Below are 19628 nucleotides of genomic sequence, written 5' to 3'. Positions count from 1 at the left end.
AAGGGAGGTGTCTTCCTGGGGCTTATAGGAAGGGTTTCAGCTCTTTTCTACTTCCAGAAGCATAAATGGACCAAACCCATCATTTCACCAGAAGACCAGAACACCATTGGGCAGCAAACTGGGGATCAGAAGGTCAATGCATCTTAGCATTACATGTATTCTTGCTGCATGGAGCTTGAGAAGAGCTGACCTCTTTTATTTGTGGCCCAAAATTTACAAAAACGCTTTGCTAGGTGGTTGATTTGCTCATTTAGCCAGCATTATTGACCACCTACCACTACATGTACTATAGTTGAGTTAGGGGAGTCTCAGGGTCTAGCGGCTAAGGCAAATTAATTCTTCCATGTGTCAGGGAGCACTATTAAATTCTCTTTGGAAGGAGCTGGATATCCAAAAAAGAGTTCAAAATATACTTTCCACATTACTCTGAATAATTAAAAGATCTGGTTTGAAACTGTGAAAACCTGAAAACATCCTAGAACTTTTCCCTGGAAATGTCTCTGATGACCTTGACAAGCACACACAACCTAGCACACCCTTCCTGTTCCTGTGTGTGCTTTTTACACCTGGATGGAAACTTAGGGCACATCTTCAGAGCACGTGCAGGCAGGTGTCCCAGGATCTTTTGCATATTGGATCCTTCTCCGAGGAGAGCTTCTACTTCCTGAGTAAGGGTGACTTTGACAGGCTATGAGCTGTCTCTCAGTTTACAAACAGTATGCTGGCATTCACCCTGCTGCCACTAGGACCTTGTCTGTGCAAAGAGGAAATTCACTGAAATTCTATGGACTTCTATGGATGTTCCCAGAAGCGTGTCCCTGAACTCCTTCTGTAGCCTGAGTGCTGACAGTAAAAAAAATTAAATACCCCAAATGATTAAGGAGGTTTTCTCTTCATGGGAATGAAAACTCCTTAAGCCCTTTGGACCGTGTGACAACTGGATATCCATGTGAAAAAGAAGGAAATTGGATGCTTACCTCACCTTGTCCACAAAAATTAACTCAAAATTGGTCAGGGAACTAAATATAAGTTCCAAAATTATAAAACTCTTAGGAGAAAATATAGATGTAATTTTTTATGACCTTACATTAGGCGATGGTCTCTTAGATACCACACCAAAAGCACTAACACCTAAAGAAAATAAATAAAGTAGACATCACCAAAATTAAGAACTTTTGTGCTTCAAAGGACACTATCAAAAAGGTGAAAAGACAACCCGCAGAATGGGAAAAAAATATCTACAAATCATGTATCTGATGAGAGTCTAATATTCAGAATATATAAACAACTCTTGGAGTACCTGGGTGGCTCAGTTGGTTGAGCATCTGACTGGCTCAGGTTGTGATCTCACAGTTCTTGAGTTCCAGCTCCGCATGGGGTTTGCTGCTGTCAGCAGGGAGCCTGCTTTGGATCCTCTGTCCTCTTCTTTCTCTGCCCCTCCCCCACTTGCTCTTTCTCTCTCTCTCTCAAAAATAAATAAAACATTTTTTAAAAAATTAAAAAAATAAACAACTCTTACAACTCAACCTTTATAAAAAAAGACAAATAACCCAATTAAAAAATGGGCAAAGTAGGGGTGCCTGGGTGACTCAGTTGGTTAAGGGTCCGACTTCAACTCAGGTGGCTCAGGTCATGATTTTATGGTTGGTGAGTTCGAGCCCTGTGTCAGGCTCTGTGCTGACAGCTCAGAACCTGGAGCCTGCTTTGGATTCTGTGTCTTCCTCTCTCTCTGCCCCTCCCCTGTGTGAGCTCTGTCTTTCTCTCTCAAAAATAAATAAGCTTTAAAAAAATGGGCAAAGGATTAGAACAGGCATTAGACAGATAAATGGTTATTAAGCACATGAAGACATGTGCAACGTCATATATTGTTAGGGAAATGCAAATTAAAACTGCAGTGATATACCCACTAGAGTGGCACTAATTAAAAAGGTGGGCCATAATAAGTGTTGATGAGGATGTGAGGGAATTGGAACCCTCATACATTGCTTGTGGGAATGGAAACTGTCTGGTAGGTCCTCAAAAAGTTAAACATAAAGTTACCATATGACCCAGAAATTCTACTTCTACGTATGTACATAAGAGATTTGAAAACATGTTTTATATAAAAAGTTACACATAAATGTTCATAGCAGCATAACACCCCAAAAGTGGAAGCAACCCATTTGTCAATAAGCTGATGAGGGGATAAAAAAATGTGGTATATCCATACAATGGAATATTACTCAGCCATAGAAAGGAAGTACCAATACATGCTTTAATACGTATGAACTTTGAAATAATTACGCAGAGTGAAAGAAGCAGACACAAAAAGCCACATATTGTACAATTCTACCTATATGAAATGTCCAGAATAGGTAAATATGGAGAGAAAGGTAGATTAGTGGTTTCCAGGGTCTGGAAAGAGGGAGAAATGGAGAGTGATTGATAATAGGTATGGGGTTTCTTTTTGAGGGTGATGAAAGTGTTCTGGGGAGAAAACATGGACTTGTATGCATTAAAAGGGTGAGTTTTAGGGGTGCCTGGATGACTCAGTGGTTGGGCATCTGACTCTTGACTTTGGCTCAGGTCATGATCTCACAGTTCAGAAGATCAAGCCTGGCTTCAGGCTCTGCGCTGATGGTGCAGAGCCTGCTTGGGATTCTCTTTTTCTGCCCCTCCCCTGCTCGTGTGCGCACACACGCTCTCTTTCTCAAAATAAATAAATAAAACTTAAAAGAAGAGTTTTATGGTACTATACGAATAATATCTCAATTTTTTAAAAAAGAAAAAGAGGGGCGCCTGGGTGGCGCAGTCGGTTAAGCGTCCGACTTCAGCCAGGTCACGATCTCGCGGTCCGTGAGTTCGAGCTCTGCATCGGGCTCTGGGCTGATGGCTCGGAGCCTGGAGCCTGTTTCCGATTCTGTGTCTCCCTCTCTCTCTGCCCCTCCCCCGTTCATGCTTTGTCTCTCTCTGTCCCAAAAATAAATAAAAAACGTTGAAAAAAAAATTTAAAAAAGAAAAAGATCTGGGGCGCCTGGCTGGTTCAGTTGATTAAGCGTCCGACTTTGGCTCAGGTCGTGATCTCACTATTTGTGGGTTCAAGCCCTGTGTCGTGCTCTGTGCTGACAGCTTGGAGCCTGGAGCCTGCTTCGGATTCTGTGTTTCATTCTCTCTTTGCCGCTCCCCCACTTGTGCTCTGTCTCTCAAAAATAAACAAATGTAAAAAAAAAATTAAAAAAAAAAGAAAGAAAGAAAAATATCTTTGGGCCTAAAATAATAATAAAATAACCATGAACCCTATACAGGTACGTGCTTTTCATACTGTTTATGATAGCCCTACAGACCTTCTTTCTTAGCAAAACAGCTCTTCCTGTTGTCTAATTCCATGTTGGTTTTGGAAGCAGTTCACAGAGGCAGGCAGTCTTCCTTCTCTGTGGAGAGAAAGGAGGTGATTCTCACCTCTTTGAAGGTCTTATTTTGGGGCAGAAACCCCAGGGCCTTGGCCTTATACTCTCAGATACTTAAGTCAACTGACACACTTTACCATGTGTCCAGGTAAATAGGGTAAGACTCTCATATTTTGTTGTTGTTGTTGTTAAAATAAGAAATCCAACAGGGCCATAGTCCTTTTTCTCATCATGCAGGAGGAAAGTGCCAGTGGTCCTTTGATTATGTGATAGAGCACTCTTCTACAAATATGAATACTGTTTAGCATTTAATATTTGTTCCATTCAGAATTTATCCAATTGTGTATTCAGAGATGACAATTCTATCAGCATTTCCAGGGTTGCAAATAATCAAGAAGATAATCAGAGTAATAAGTGATTTTTTGTAGGCCCTAGAAATAATTTACAGTCTTAGGAGGGTTTTTTTTGTTTGTTTGTTTTTTGTTTTTAAATTTTTGAAAGACAGAGAGAGACAGAGCACAAGTAGGGGAGGGGCAGAGAGAGAGGGAAACACAGAATCCGAAGAAGGCTGCAGGCTCTAGGCTGTCAGCACAGAGCCCAATGCAGGGCTTGAACCCACAAACTGTGAGATCATGACCTGAGCCAAAGTCAGACGCTCAACCGACTGAGCCACTCAGGCGCCCTACAGTCTTAGGAGTTTTTAAAGACCCCATTGTTTAAATTCTACTTGCAGAGAATATGTTAAAAATGCATAGGCACAGAGGTCTTGATTTTGCACAGGAAGATGAAATTGCTATTCTTATGAATGTTTTCAGTGTTAATGCCTTAACAAATCAGGGTTTTGGACTAGTTTTATACCACAAGAAGATATCTCTCAGTATCTGCTGAGGAAAGAGGATATATCATCTCTTTTATGGACTTCTTTTTTCTCAATTATGAGGACTTGCATTTTAAAGGCCACATTCTAGAATTCATTATTCAGCATTATAAGAGAAACCCAGCATGGTAGAGCTAACGTGTAGTGGCAGAAATGGGGTAATAAAAGCTAAGTAAGGAGTCTAAAGTATTAGTCATTCATATAATCTCTAGGCTCTGATTCATCCTTTAACTTCCTCCCCCACCTCCACCCCCAGCCCATGACACAGCCAAACACAGCACCTGGCATGAATAGTAGTGCTTTTAAATGTATTTTGACAGACTGACTGACTGAATGAATGAATGAATGTCTACATTTAGGCTTACCCTTGTCATAGGAAAGAATTCTCCCCAGAAAATTTAAATTCCTTTGAGCCTGAAGCAATCTGCTTGCCCTATTAAGTGGGTCTTTTGAACCAACTGCTTGTTCCCATAACAGTGGAATTGTAATGATAAGTACACACTGGGACAGCCATACCAGTTGTTAAATATTTATGTTCCACAAGTGCCCAACTTTACCTCTCTGGCCCATTTCCTAGGACCCATGAGACCTCCTCATGTTTCTGGCATCAAAAGGGGTTAACACGTGGATAGCAGTTGGCCTCAGGACTGCTTCAGTATTATATCTGACATCTGTGCTGATTGGTTAATGACTGCTCTAAACAGTTATTAAATATTTTGAATTGTTACTACTATGGACAAGGGAAAACTCCATTTTTGTCCTGGGCAACTTACCTTTTCACTTTCCAAGTATCATAGTTCCTCAATCTTTCCCTGTGTATTTATGGCAGATTTTTGTAACCCTGCTAAAGCTAACCCTGCTAGACCATATATGGCCTAGTCCCAAAGCAGTAACCAGTCATAATTTTTCTTTGTATATATATATATATATATATATATATATATATATATATATATAGTTTTTGATAGTGTGAAGGGGATACACAGTGAATGACATCGCTTGCTCAGACCCACGTTGTCTTTCTCACACGCTTCCTCACACTCTGCACTTCTTTGGGTATATCTGTGTCCCAAGTTTCCCCTTCCAAAAAGTCTCCTTCTGCCCCAGCAATATGCCTCTACTTCTCTGGCCCCTCCACCCTTTCTCCCAACTCTACACACACACACACACACACACACACACACACACACACACAATTTAATGGTAATGCCAGAATCCTGCTGGAATTCTGGAATCTCAAGGACATTTAAGAAACTGAGAAAAGCCAAGACTCTTTTTAGAAGGTAGGAAGAGTGAAAGGTAAGAGCACTTGCTAATGAGTGCTTTCCGCCCCCCTTCCCCTATCATATCCTATTTGTCCTTATTCATTTGCAACCTAATTTCTTTTAGACTATTATTAATTCATCCAACCTACAAATATTTAATGAGCATTGGTGAAATAAGAAGAAATGAGGGCTGATACCTGAGAGTGGAAAAGAAGGGATGTGTCTAGTTCCCATGCAGGAGTACCAGCTGAGAGAGTGACTTGGGGCCTTACCTGGAGTGGACAGAGCCACAGGGGTGTCCAAAGAACTTGGGGGCCAGATCAGAAAAGTCAAATGTATCATCAGCCAAATCCAGGGACAAGTTTGAGGCTTCGACAGCAGAAGCCTGCAAGGGGATGAATAATACAGTGATATTGGAGACCAGGAGCAAAGGCATGAGGGTGAGCAAGCCAGTACTTGTGTGTGAATAGGGTGGAGAAGTATAAAACTCCTCCCACAGGGAACGAGCTCCATACTATGTGAAGGCTGGAGGTGGCTAGGCCTGGAGGAGAGATTCAGGGTTCATGTGCATACAGGATATGTTTTTGTAACTATGGGCCTATTTTATTGCTCAGGGCACAGTAACCAGCATCCTGTGTGAACCATGCACCAAGCACCCAACTCCTAGAAGCAAAGTGCTCTGCCCGGCTCTGTCCCTTTGGCTTATTTTGTGGTTAGCACTCAGGGTATTGACAGAAATGACTTGTGCTGTGTGATTAGAGGATTAGAGCTGTTGTATTTGGCAGGAGATAACCTGACATCCTCTCCAATTACAAAGCCCAAAGTCCCATGTAAAAGGAGCAGAATAGAGTTGCCTTGGAAGTATGACTCTTTCCATATCAACCCGAAGTTGCTGCCTATCTACACCAAACTTCAGTAGTTGAGCAAGGCCACACTTTGGGGACAGGTAGAAGAAGAAGCAGGAGTCTATTGACAATACCAGATGAGGTTTTTTTCCTGCTTTTCTATCAATTATTACATTATTATTTCATGGCAGTGTCTAGCTTATTCAGTATCTGTCATTTTCTTGTTTCTGGTCTCTGCCTTGGATTAGAACCAGATTTTGTTAATTTGTTAATAAATTTAAAATTATTAATTAATTAATATAAATAAATAGTATTAATTAAAATTATTGGTTTATTACTTTTACTTTAAACATACAACAGCTGCCTGAGATACCCACAAAATTTAAGAGTTGTTGCTTTGGAGAGGAAAAGTGGATGAGCAGAGGACAAAAGACTTATTTTTTCCAGTATATACCCTTTCGTATATTTTGGATTTTGTATCATGTATATGTATTACCTGTTAAAAATAAGTTAATAACCATATGATCCAATAATACCACTACTGTGTATTTACCCAAAGATAACAAAAATACTAATTCAAAAAGATACATGCACCCCTATGTTTATTCCAGCATAGTTTACAAAGTCAAATTAAGGAAACAGCCCCAGTGTCCATGGATAGATGAATGGATAAAGAAGATGTGATACACACACACACACACACACACACACACACAATAGAATACTACTCAGCCATAAAAAGGAATGAAATCTTGCCATTTTGCAATAACATGGATAGATCTAGAGGGTGTGATGCCAAGAGAAGTAAATCAGTCAGAGAAAGACAAATGCCATATGCTTTCATTTATGTGTGGAATTTAAGAAACAAAACAAAAAAAAGAGACAAACCAAAAAGCTGACTCTTTTTTTTTTCAGTATATGAAGTTTATTGTCAAATTGGTTTCCATACAACACCCAGTGCTCATCCCAAAAGGTGCCCTCCTCAGTACCCATCACCACCCTCCCCTCCCTCCCACCCCCCATCAACCCTCAGTTTGTTCTCAGTTTTTAAGAGTCTCTTATGCTTTGGCTCTCTTCCACTCTAGCCTCTTTTTTTTTTCCTTCCCCTCCCCCATGGGTTTCTGTTAAGTTTCTCAGGATCCACATAAGAGTGAAACCATATGGTATCTGTCTTTCTCTGTATGGCTTATTTCACTTAGCATCACACTTTCCAGTTCCATCCATGTTGCTACAAAGAGCCATATTTCATTCTTTCTCATTGCCACGTAGTACTCCATTGTGTATATAAACCACAATTTCTTTATCCATTCATCAGTTGATGGACATTTAGGCTCTTTCCATAATTTGGCTATTGTTGAGAGTGCTGCAAAAAGCTGACTCTTAACTGTAGAGAACAAACAGATGATTACCAGAGGGGAGGTAGGTAGGGGGATGGGAGAAATAGGTAAAGAGGATTAAGAGTACCCTTACCATGATGAGCACTGAGTAATGTATAGAACTCTTGAATCACTATATTGTACACTTGAAACTAACATAACACTTTATGTTAACTACCCTGGAATTAAAATTGAAAAAACAAAAATAAATAAGTTAATTAATTTTTAAAAGCTGCAGCTCAACTTCTTTAGCATTTAATTTCCTAAATGAAAGATATACCTGATCTGCCATTCTCTTCACCTCAAATCTACCAAGAATTTGCTTTTGTTAGTTTCTTCTAAGACAAACTATATTTTCCTTTCTCTAGGATGAGCTGAAATTACTTGGAAAGCAAGGGGCCACACTGCTGTCATGCATTCAAGAACCAGCAACCAAAAGTCCCACCAGAAAACTCAATCCCAATCAGCTAGAGAATGTAGCAACCATGGAAAGGTGAGTGAGAGAGGAGAGGATATGTAGAACTCAATAATCAGAAATAACCAAAACCAGATTGGTACAGTTACTACTGGATCTTGCTGGAGTCAGGAAAGAATAATATTTGAGACAACAAAGGCAAAAACATGGTATCCATCTACAGAGATCTTTTTGTAAGAATGCTGTCCTGCCCCCCCCCCCTCCCCCCGCCACGCTTTGTGCTATAACTTTCATCCCAGGATTTCAAGGGAGATGGTAGTGTTTATTTATCTTTATTTCTAAATAACCGTTCATTGGGTGCTGTACTTTATACACCTATCGTCTCACCAGTAGAAAACGAAAGGCACATAGGTAAGGTTACCTAGGGACACATTTGAAAGCACAGCAGCTGCATCTGAAGTAAAGTTTCTGCTTCGTTCTGAGGGTATCCCTGATTGAAAAATGGAAAATGTGGGAGCCAGATGAATCATGAAAAAGTCATAGGTGACAGACATATGTATAATAAGGAGATTCCCACAATTAATATCACTGACTGGAAACACAGGGGCTACCTACATAAGCCTACATGGACTCATGTGGAAATGAACACTAACCACAATGTCACTTTCTCATTCTTTCTTGACAGGTTATTACTTCAATTGGATGAGACAGAGAAAGCCTTTAATCAGTTTTGGTCCGAGCATCACTTGAAGCTTAGTCAATGCCTACAACTACAACACTTTGAGCACAATTTTCATGAGGTGTTATTTTCTTGTGTAATAGAACTTCCTTTCATGGTTCAGTGACTTTTGGTTCTCTCTTCCCCCTTGGACTATGGATATTGAGTGTCCTCACTAACCCAGCCCCCTCCTTATATTCTTGCTTCCTCATTGATCATTCTCTTCTTCCTTTTTCAGTGGGGTAGCAATGTTCTAGAATCCCATTTTCCTGTTGACATACATGACATTTTGTGTATGGTTTATCTTCCTTTTAAAAAATGTTTATTTGTTTGTTTGTTTGTTTATTTATTTAGAGAACACAAGCAAGAAGGGGGAGGGGCTGAGAGAAGGGAGGAGGGGCAGAGAGAGGAAGAGAGAATCCCAAGAAGGCTCTGCACTGTCAGCATGGAGCCCAATGAGGAGCTCAAATCCACAAACCATGAGATTATGACTTGAGCCGAAACCAAGAGTCAGACATTTAACTAACTGAGTCACCCAGGCACCCCGAGGTTTATCTTTCTTTTTGATTGATAACCTGTAAAGGTGGTTTTACTATTTCATCTACATGTATCTCAACACCAAACTCCCCTTTCCACCCCTGCCCCAAGCTTAATCTAAAAGTTAATGAACTTAAAAAAAAAATGTATATGTAGATACATAAAAGTCCTGAATCCTGTTTGGATTTTCAAGTTTTCTTAGAGTATACAAACCTATACCTCCAGAGAGGTGCTCATGGCTTATTTCTGGATGTTCTAATGTGTCTTATAGGTTAAGCGTGCCCTGGACAATTTGTTGGCAGAGCAAGCAGAGTTTACAGACATCGGAGACAGTGTGATACGTGTGGAACAACTTCTTAAGGAACACAAAAAACTGGAAGGAAAAGGCCAGGTTTGTTTTTTGCTGTTTTTATGGACTGGGAAGGAAATTGCTGGGGACAGTGACAGATCATGTCCACTCATGATTGTTGGAAGGTTGCTGAAGGACACAGGAATGCCCAAATCCTGCCTTTCCAGTCACCACACTGCCAGGTAGGGGGAGGGTTCCAGTAGACTTGCCTGCTGGTACAGAAGCAATGGGAGGAAAGGTCATAGTGGGCACATTATCTACTGGCAGGATGTAGGGGTGGGAGTTGGTGGTAAGGAGGGGAAACTTGAAAAGGGGAAACCAGAAAAAAAAAACCAACTAGTTTTATAACAAGCAGAATGGTGAGAAGGAGGAAATTGCTCCGCATCAGTTCTGCTGCTACACAGAGCTGGCAAAGCTTTCTCCTTTCAAATGCCCCAAAAGTTGTCAATATCAAACTTGTAAAAGAATATGTGTTTCACAATTCTCATACCAGCATTAGACAGTTTCCCAGATCTGCACACAAGTCAGCAGGTAGGAATGATTCTATTTCAAGTCCTTACAAATTTGGGTTATTACAAATTAAGAAAGCCGAGTCCTCTCTTTCCAGAGAAGTTCTTTTCTGCTATTCTTAAATTAGATTCTCTATATTTTTGTCTCTTGGGGACTATGTCCTTGATGATTAGCACTTCCTTTCTGAGCTAATCTATATGCATGTTTTCCAGATGGTAATTTTGTAATATTAGAGATTTGCTTCAAAAAGTGTGGTCCTCTGGCCAGTGCATAGATGTCACCTGAGTGAGAACTTGTTAGAAATATGGAATATAAGGCACGCCCCCCCACCTCAGAATCAGAATCTGCATTTTAATAAGATTCCTAGGTGATTGACATGCACATTATAGTTAGAGACATACCCCTCCTGCCAAAGGAGAAGTAACAAATACAAACCAAGTTCACTCTGACCCTAAGAGCTATCAGTTGTGGATTCTGAGCTGGGGGTGCTTCTGCACATATGTGAATACATGGACCCACCTGTATACCCAGACTCTCACTCAGGAATCTCATCCATCCCTGTGAGTACTCCTTCTGTTATCGGTGATCATTTGAAGCTAAACATTTTAGTGCTGTAGGCATGAGTGATCAGAAACATTTGTCAAACAGTGGAAACATTGAATTTTGTGTATGTAATGACTATCTCAGATTCCCCAAGACAGTCCCAATTTTATGTAATTTCAGTTCTTTTCAAGAGAACTCATTATTTTACTATGTATTTTCACTTATATACATTCATATATTAGGGGGAAAAAAGCCTCACCAAGCTCAGTCCTTATATTTTGGGTTTGAAAAATATGGTCATAGCATATATATGAATGAAAGTAGCTACTGACCTGAAGTTCATTCATTCATTACCAGGTATTCCTTATCCTAGGTTCCATGGATATGGTGGCAAACCAGGCAGTTAAGACCCTGCTCTCACTGAATTTACATTCTGCTGGAGAGAGAGAGAGAGAGAGAGAGAGAGAGAGAGAGAGAGAGAGAGAGAGAAACAAGTAAAAAGTAATCAAATACTAATGTCAGATAATGACAAATGGTATGAAGAAAATAACAGGATATAAGTGACTGGGGGTGCTACTTTAGCCCAGGTAGTCAGGAAAGGTCTCTCTGAGAAAGTGTCCTTTGAACTGAGCTCTGCATAGCCTTGCAAAGATTTGGGGAATAGCATACAAGGCAGAGAAGTCTCAAGTATGAAGCTTTTGAGGCAAGAATTAGGCTGATGAGTTCAAGGAATGTGTCTGGAACTTAGTGAGCCATAAAGGAACAAGGTGAGAGTGATGATGATGAGGATTGGGTTTTATTTCAGTGGAATCCATTGGAGGATAGTCTGGGTTGGGCTTTAAATCACTGCTGGGTTGGCTGGATCTGCATGACTGCAACCACTTTCTCTCTTCTGCCTACCTCCTTGAACTTGCAATCTTTGGTACATACTTTAGAGGCCGCTGATTAGAGCTAGGGGAGAAACCTATGGTCATGGGACACAGGAATGCTCTGTGAACCCATGATTCATCTTTCATGGGCAAAGGATCTGAACCAGGTAGACTAACCCACTGCAGATGACCTGCAGAGCCCAGGCACATTCGTTTTACCCATCCTGTGCCTTACTTATCCAGATTTTAACTTATTTTCCAAGGGATATAGTAGACCTATTTCTCTGCCTTTAGATGAACCAAAAAAGCTATCCTATCATAACCAGGACCTTTTTAACTGTCTTCCCTCAGACTTCTAAGAGACAGTGTTTCTTCAGATGATTAAGGCTTGGATAGCCTTTCCATTTGTCCTGCAAAGTGTTAAAGGAACAAGGTGATGTCTGGCTAGTCTACCAAAACCTGCTTGGGTTTATCCTTCACTCAGTACTCAGGGGTCACCTTCCCTCCTGGCATAGCCACTCACTAATATCTGGGTTGTTTCCAACTTCCTTATTCTGTACAGTGATATCATCCTCATGGGTAACCTCTGAGCCAACTCACTGACCAGACTCCTGCCACGTGCTTACTGAACCCATTCTTTTATCTTTGTCTGGTTTGACAGTTTGGCACTCGTTTATAATTCTGAGAAACAGTGGTGGTTTCAGCCCCTACTCTTACTTCTTTAAAAGTAGAATTTACTCTAGGGTTTTGGCTGTAAGGCATGTCGGGGTACTTGGTGATGGGTCATCAGGGAGCAGACAAGGACAGGACAGGGGAACCAACCTGATTTCAGCCTTGACCTCTCCCCACACAACCAGGGGCCAGCAGTTACAGTACGTGTTCAAGAAGGCTTGGAACCCAGATCAGTAACCTTCTAGGGATATAAATCTAGCTGGAGGGGCATGGCTTTTTTTTTTTTTAATGGAAATTTTCAAACACACACAAAAGTAGATCAACTAGTACAATGAACTCCCATGTGTACGCTCAGTTTGAACAGCCATTAACTTTCTGCCTTTCTTGTTTCATCTGGCCCACTTCTCCATATGTATATTCCATTCCGAGGCCATTATCTGTGGGTTCATTCTGGGTTCCTTGACACAGAGCATCACCCTTTCTCATCATTTTCTTTCACAGTAGACACTTTCATCTGTTATAGCAGTAGAATATGGGGAAAAATAAGCTGTTATTACAATAAGGGTTTCTGAATTACATGCTGCAACTTGACCATCTAGCATTCTGGAATTCTTGGCATCTCAAAGATGACAGGCTGGCTTGTGTTCAGAACACCAGATTTCAGCCATTTCTTTCTCATTATTTCTTTTACTTTGGTGGGTTTTCACCGGATTTTCCTCAGCAGAAGGTGTATAGACTAAAAAGCTGCAATTTGTGTGTGTGGGGGGGGTGGGTTACAGCAAAGTTCTTTGAAGGCACCTGAAGGATTTAACAGTCATGGCTGTGCAGCCATCATTTATAGCACATGCAAGGAGGCCAAGAGGGCTAGGAGGCGACAAGACACAGGCGTTGGAGCCAGACAGGAGTGGATTAAAATCTTTGCTCTAACAACCACCAGTTGTGTGCCCTTAGTCAAGTTTCTTAGTCTTTCTGAACACATCCCCTCATCTTATAAACTGTTAATAATCATTCCTGTTCCCTGTGAAGATGAAATGAGGTAGAGATTTCATAAGGATTGAGTGCCTGGAGCATAGTAGATGATCAGAACCTGGAAGCTATTATTATTACCCATTCATTCCAGTACAGTGATCTTCTAGCCATCCAGTGTGGCTTCTGAGCTATATGTACGGATCTTTTCCCAAGACCCATCTGGACCTCCTACTCACACCTCTCTTCCAACATCTCGGTGTTTTAAGAACAGTTCTGAAGGGTGAGATGCTGCATGCCAAGCAAAGGGCAGGCTCTGATCACTACAAAGCACTTGGGAAATTTCTTGTGGCGAAGTTTCCTAGGCCCAGAAAACTTGTGCTATTTTTTTTTAATTTTTTTTTCAACTTTTATTTATTTTTGGGACAGAGAGAGACAGAGCATGAACAGGGGAGGGGCAGAGAGAGAGGGAGACACAGAATCGGAAACAGGCTCCAGGCTCTGAGCCATCAGCCCAGAGCCTGACGTGGGGCTCGAACTCACGGACTGCAAGATCGTGACCTGGCTGAAGTCGGACGCATAACTGACTGCGCCACCCAGGCGCCCCTTTTTTTTTTAATTTTTAAAATGTTTATTTTTGAGAGAGAGAGAGAGAGGGAGAGAGGCAGAGTGTGAGCAGGGAAGGGGCAGAGAGAGACAGAGACACAGAATCTGAAGCAGGCTCCAGGCTCTGAGCCGTCAGCACAGAGCCCAATGTGGGGCTGGAACTCACAAGTGAGGAGATCATGACCTGAGCCGAAGTCTGAGTCTTAACCGACTTAGCTACCCAGGCACCCCAAATTTGTGCTATTCGTAATAAATTTGGCAGCTGGCCTTTAAAAAAAAAAGACAACAGACTTCCTTGCAAAGTTTTCACGTTTCTATATTTGACTGGAATCAGACAGGTTGATAAACCCAATGAAAATCAGAATTTGATCAGCCAAATGAGGTTTCTAAGCCTAGGCAGAACAAATGCAGCCATTTTTCTGTGTGTGTGTTGGTCAGAACTAGATTCTGGAGCCAGACTGCCTGAGTTTGAAACCTGGCTCTTCTCTTTCCTACCTGGGTCACTTTGGACCATTTGTCCCTCTACTTCCCTTTTGTTAAACAGGGCCTATGTCAAAGGGTCTGTGGTAAGGAGTAAAAGAAACAGTCAACTTAAGCATTCAGAATAGTGCCTGGCCTATAGTAAGGTCTCCATGAATATTAGCTATTTTCATTAACATCACAGAGGTAGTGGGGCAAACTGTGCTACGGAATGTTTCCTATGTTCAACCTGCAGTGGCTGAGCAGTTCTAGTAAGAGTGTCTCATTCATTCTTCATTCATTTTGCAAATATTTGTTGATCTTCTACTACTATATACCAAGTGCTGTTCTAAGTTATGAGGACACTACAGTGAGCAAAACAGTTAAAAATCACTGCCTGAGGAGTTAGCATTCTGACCTTTTCTATGCAGTGGTGACCATCTGGCCTTTGCTGGGCAGACCAAATGCACTGGGTATTTAAACCTGAGTTCTTTTAAATAGCTACTGCTTGATTTGTGTCACTTTATTCCCATATCATTACTCAGTTTTGTTTTGTACAAAAATCATTTATTCCTAAGTACCTAATATGTTCCCCATGGCACGTTTTAGGCTAAATAAGAGCTGGTTCATGCTCACAAGGGTCTGCAGCATTAGCCCAGGCAATACATCAGTGATCACAATATAGTGAAGTATGTGCTCTGATCAAGAAAGGCGCAGAGTGTTATGGGAGCACAGAAGAGAGGCATCAAAATTAAATGGTGGAGTTAGAGAAAGCTTTGTGGAGAAGGTGAACTCTGATGGGTGATGTACAGTTAGCTCCAGAGGAGTGTAGGTGTATCAGGAGGTGAGTTGGGGGGGGTGCGGGGTAGTGGTGAGGGAAGGATGGGGCTTTCTAGGCAGAGGGAGCAAGCAGAGAAGGCATGGAGGCCCAAAGCTGCCTGAATATTTGGAGAACTATGAACAGGTCATTAGTTGGGTTACAGTTGGGGGTGAGGAGATGGAGGAGGGAGAGACACAGGCATGACCAGGTAATGAAAGGCCCTCTGCATTGCTCAGAAGTTTGAACTTTTCTTATGAAGACTGTGGGGATCCAGGGAAGGTTTTGAGGCGTGGCAGTGATGTAGACATGATGAGATGCTTAATGGAGTTGCTGTTTCATCAGAATTATGGAGCATGATTTGAAGGAGAGCCTGAAGGAAAGCAAAGAGACCAGCTGTCCTGGTCAGAAAGCAGGAAGGCAAGAACATACAGTTCTTGCCCTGGAGAAGGGCTCAGAATTCGACGAAGTTGCTAAGAAGGATATGGGCTCTGCAGAGTTTGGTGAATGACTGGCCCAGGAAAGGGGAAGTGTTTTTGAGATTGTTGAAACCATAAACCACTGTAAGTTGAGAGAGGGGCAGGGTCATCACCTGGAGTCATCATAACTCCTTGTGTTACTATAAAAAGTTAAACTAGGGCAAATGCATCTTACTGGAATGCTTAACGTAGTCACGAGGGTGCACATGGCCTCTCAGCTCCTGGAGACCTTTGGAAGCATGGAAGTCATCTGTGTTGACTCACGGGTCAATGTTTTTTCACACAATTCCAGCCAAGTATATCACTATATCTTCTAGTTCACTGGCTAATAACATTTTATTGATCAAATATTTATGAGGTGCTTCTAAGTGTTTCATGGAACTTACGTATTGGTAGTGGTGGGTGGAGTATGAGAGAATCATATGTTAAAGTAAACAAAGAACATACTTTCAGGTAGAGGTCAAGTGCTGTTAAAAAAAAAATGAAAACGAAGTGAGAGAGAGGGCCTGGGTGGGTGTGTTGCTGGGAGTGACTTAGATACAGTAATCAGGGAAGGTCCTGTGAGGAGGTGAGCCAACCTGGGAGAAGCATCCAAGGGAAGGACCCTGAGACAGGGGCTAGTTCGGTTGCCAGCCTTGTTTAAACCATCCCTCCTACCTGGATTACTGCAGGAGACACCAGCTGGCCTCGCTGCTTTGCCTCTTCTCTGCTGTTCTCAACACTACAGCAGGAGCCATCCTTTTAAAAATATGAATGAGATCCTCTCTTCAGAACCCTCCAGTGCTTCCCACATCATAATGAGTAAAAGCTGAAGTGCTCACAGTGGCATCAGGGCCCTCCCCAATCCAGTCTCCCTCTTTCTTCTGATTATGTCTCCTACTCCTTTCCTGTTTGCTTCCTCTGTTCCAGGTGGCCTCCTCCTGCTGCCTGAATATGTCAAACATGTCCCTATCAAGTACAGCATGGGTTGTTCCTCACCTCAGGCCTTGACTTTTCTGTGTCAGGGGTTCCCAGGGCCACACTCAGACTTGAAGATTTGCTAGGAGGACTCATAGGACTCAGCACATAATTGTACTCGTGGTTATGATTATTACTGTGAAAAGATACCAAGCAAAATCAACATGGGAAAAGTGCATGGGGCAAAGTCTGTTGGGAATCAGATACAAGCTTCCAAGATTCCTTTTCCAGTGGAGTCCCATCAGATGATCCCCCCAGCAAAGGATTGTGACACTATTGTGAAATGTTGTCTCTCAGGGAAGCTCATTCGGGGCTCAGTGCCCAGTTTTTATTGGGGGCCGGTCACATAGGTATCTTCTGCCTGGCGTATACCAGAATTCTCTACTCCCAGAAAGAAAGCAGGGATTTAGTGTAAAGCATATTGTTTGTACAAATGGCACAGTGAGCCATTCTTATCAGGGGATGGCAGGAACCCTCCTGACATTCCTAGATGGCACCCAAGGCCTAACCTTACAAACAGGCCTTGCAAGGACAGTGGTCTCTGTCTTGCTATGCTAACGCTTTGGCACCACTTGGATAGCACGTTCTCAGTGAGTCCTTCTCTCACCATCCTACTTAAAATAACTCCTTACCAGCACTCCCTGCCCTTCTCTCCCGATTTGATCTTTCTCTATAGCACTCATCACCAATTAAGGTATTATATAATCTACATATCTAATTGTTTATTGCCTGTGTGTTCTATTAACATGTAAGCTTCATGAGGGCAGGGATTTTAGCTGCTTTACCACCAAACCCCTAACATGACAGTGTTTGGCATTTGGAAGGTCCTCAGTAATATGTGATGAATAAATTAAAAACAGAAAAACATGGCACACGTGGTTAGAACAAAGCAAGCCATGCAGGGAGAGGTAGGAGGCGTGGTTTCTGGTCAGATGAATTCAGAGCAGAGTGGGATCCTGTGAGTCACATGAAGGGGTTTAGATAAACATATTTCTTAAAGTTTCATGATCCCTCAGAGTTGTCCAAACCAGATCTTTACCAGTTTCCCAAATTCAGCTAACTCTACTCTCTCCTCATGTCACATGCTGATCCTTTTACTTTTCCATTTAGTTTACAGGAGAATTCAGAGTCTCCAGTTCTGGTCAGTATAACACTTCATGGTCTTCTGCCAAGAACTTATCACAGTTGTAATAATTGAATTACGGGTATAATTTATTTAACAATCTGAGTTCTCCATTAGACTGAAAATCATGGCTTGTTACCACTAGAGTCTCAGTGCCTCACCCAGAACTCAACAAACATATGAATGAATGGCTTGCTCTTCTTCAAGGTGCAGGTGACCCTGGACTAGGCTAGACTTCCTGGAGACTTCAAACTGCCACAGAGCTTTCCCAGGTTCCCCAGTTCCAACTCTCAGCTTAAGACCTGAATCAACATCTCCCTAAGTTGTTCCTGATTTGGAGCACACGGTAGGCAAATATCAGCCTCACCATGACCTGGCTCCTGATGCTTGGTTTGGACGTTTACTTCACAGGAGCCCTTGGAAAAGGCCCAGCTGCTTGCAGTAATTGGGGACCAGCTCATCCAAAGCCACCACTATGCGGCAGACTCCATCAGACCCAGGTGTGTAGAGCTCAGGCACCTCTGCGATGACTTCATCAATGAAAACAAGAAAAAATATGACATTTTAGAAAAGTCCTTGGAGTTGCATAGACAACTGGACAAGGTGAGCACAGCAAAGCCATGACCTGATATTTGCTAAATTTTCTGCAAAACAGTCTTAATCATACTCATCCTCCCTGCCCCACAATATTGCTGAGAGGATAATGTACTTCTTATGAAATAGTGCTCAAGAGGCATTAAAAGCTGTGAAGATTCTAGGTCATAGAGGCATTGGAGGTAAAAGTGCCCCCACCATCCCACCATATCCCATTAGAATGAACTAACATTCATTTTCCTCTGTGTAGACCTGGACTTAGAGCGTGTTTTGGCCCATGGGACATTTCTTGATTCCCCTTCAGACAGAGAACCAAGCACTATATTTGCAAAGTGCTTCTCATATATAGGCATCAGATTATTAATCCTTTTGGATAAACTGAAGTACTAATGACCATTATACACTCCTACCTGCTATTTATTGAGTACCTACTATGTTCCTGCCGGAAGCATAATTATGTCATCTATTTAATCCTCAAGACAACCTGTGAGGAAAGTATTAATGGCATTATTTTACAGAGGCAGAAACTGATATCCATCATGGTGAAGTCAATGGTTCACAACATTTAATACATGAGAATCAGTTTGCTATAATTGCAGATTCTCTAATGTACCATTCTGAAGACTCAGATTCAATACGTCTAGGCTGATGCCCAGGAATCAGTATTTCCGCCAAGTCCCCAGGTGATTCTGGTGCAGGTGGTACAGGGACAACACCGAGAAACTCTGGGATAAGTGACTGCTTACGACATACCTGGGGTAAAAATAGGGGATTGCAGATTTGAAGTCAGGACTGCCAAATTCCAAACCCGAGGCTCCCTAGATTAGACAGCAACACTGTGTGCAGAGGGCTCACAGGGAATGGGTGGAGCTCTGGTGCCCTTCAGTGGTGATCTCTGAGGCAGGTGCCCGGTCAGCAGGGGCAGTGACTTCTGGAGCCTTCCCTGTCAGCTGTTTGCAGGCAGCATGTGGCTCACGGCCATGAGTCAGCATGCTCCATTCCCATAACTGTTTCTCTCTGATGGCCAGGGGCACTCGCCCAGGCTGTTTATATCATCCCAATGCCAAAGGGATTTTAGTATCAATGAAATACAGCTGTTCCAGAAGCAAGTGGCTCCTAAGGGCCTGGTGCACAGTCTGTCCTGTGTGCTAAACTCTGCAGGATCAGCTGCTGTTTTTCTCACTCCATATCTGCTCTAGAGATAATAACCTAATGCTGGTGTGTGTGTGTGTGTGTGTGTGTGTGTGTGTGTGTGTGTGTGTGTG

At 42.1% G+C, this 19628-nt stretch overlaps 1 protein-coding gene across 1 annotated transcript in view; it reads left to right on the top strand.

The window, feature by feature from the left end:
* MCF2L2 (MCF.2 cell line derived transforming sequence-like 2) overlaps window positions 1-19628 on the top strand; it is a 271514-nt gene that overhangs the window by 115672 nt on the left and 136214 nt on the right. Inside the window, exons 8-11 of the mRNA XM_040480870.1 lie at window positions 8118-8242; window positions 8850-8964; window positions 9691-9810; window positions 18181-18372. Of these exons, the coding sequence (XP_040336804.1) occupies window positions 8118-8242; window positions 8850-8964; window positions 9691-9810; window positions 18181-18372 (552 nt within the window). The remainder of the gene's footprint in view (window positions 1-8117; window positions 8243-8849; window positions 8965-9690; window positions 9811-18180; window positions 18373-19628) is intronic.

Source organism: Herpailurus yagouaroundi, unplaced genomic scaffold (genome assembly GCF_014898765.1).
Source record: "Herpailurus yagouaroundi ecotype Mexico unplaced genomic scaffold, PumYag 159, whole genome shotgun sequence".
Lineage (NCBI taxonomy): Eukaryota > Metazoa > Chordata > Mammalia > Carnivora > Felidae > Herpailurus > Herpailurus yagouaroundi.
This window is presented reverse-complemented; position numbering and strand designations above follow the sequence as displayed.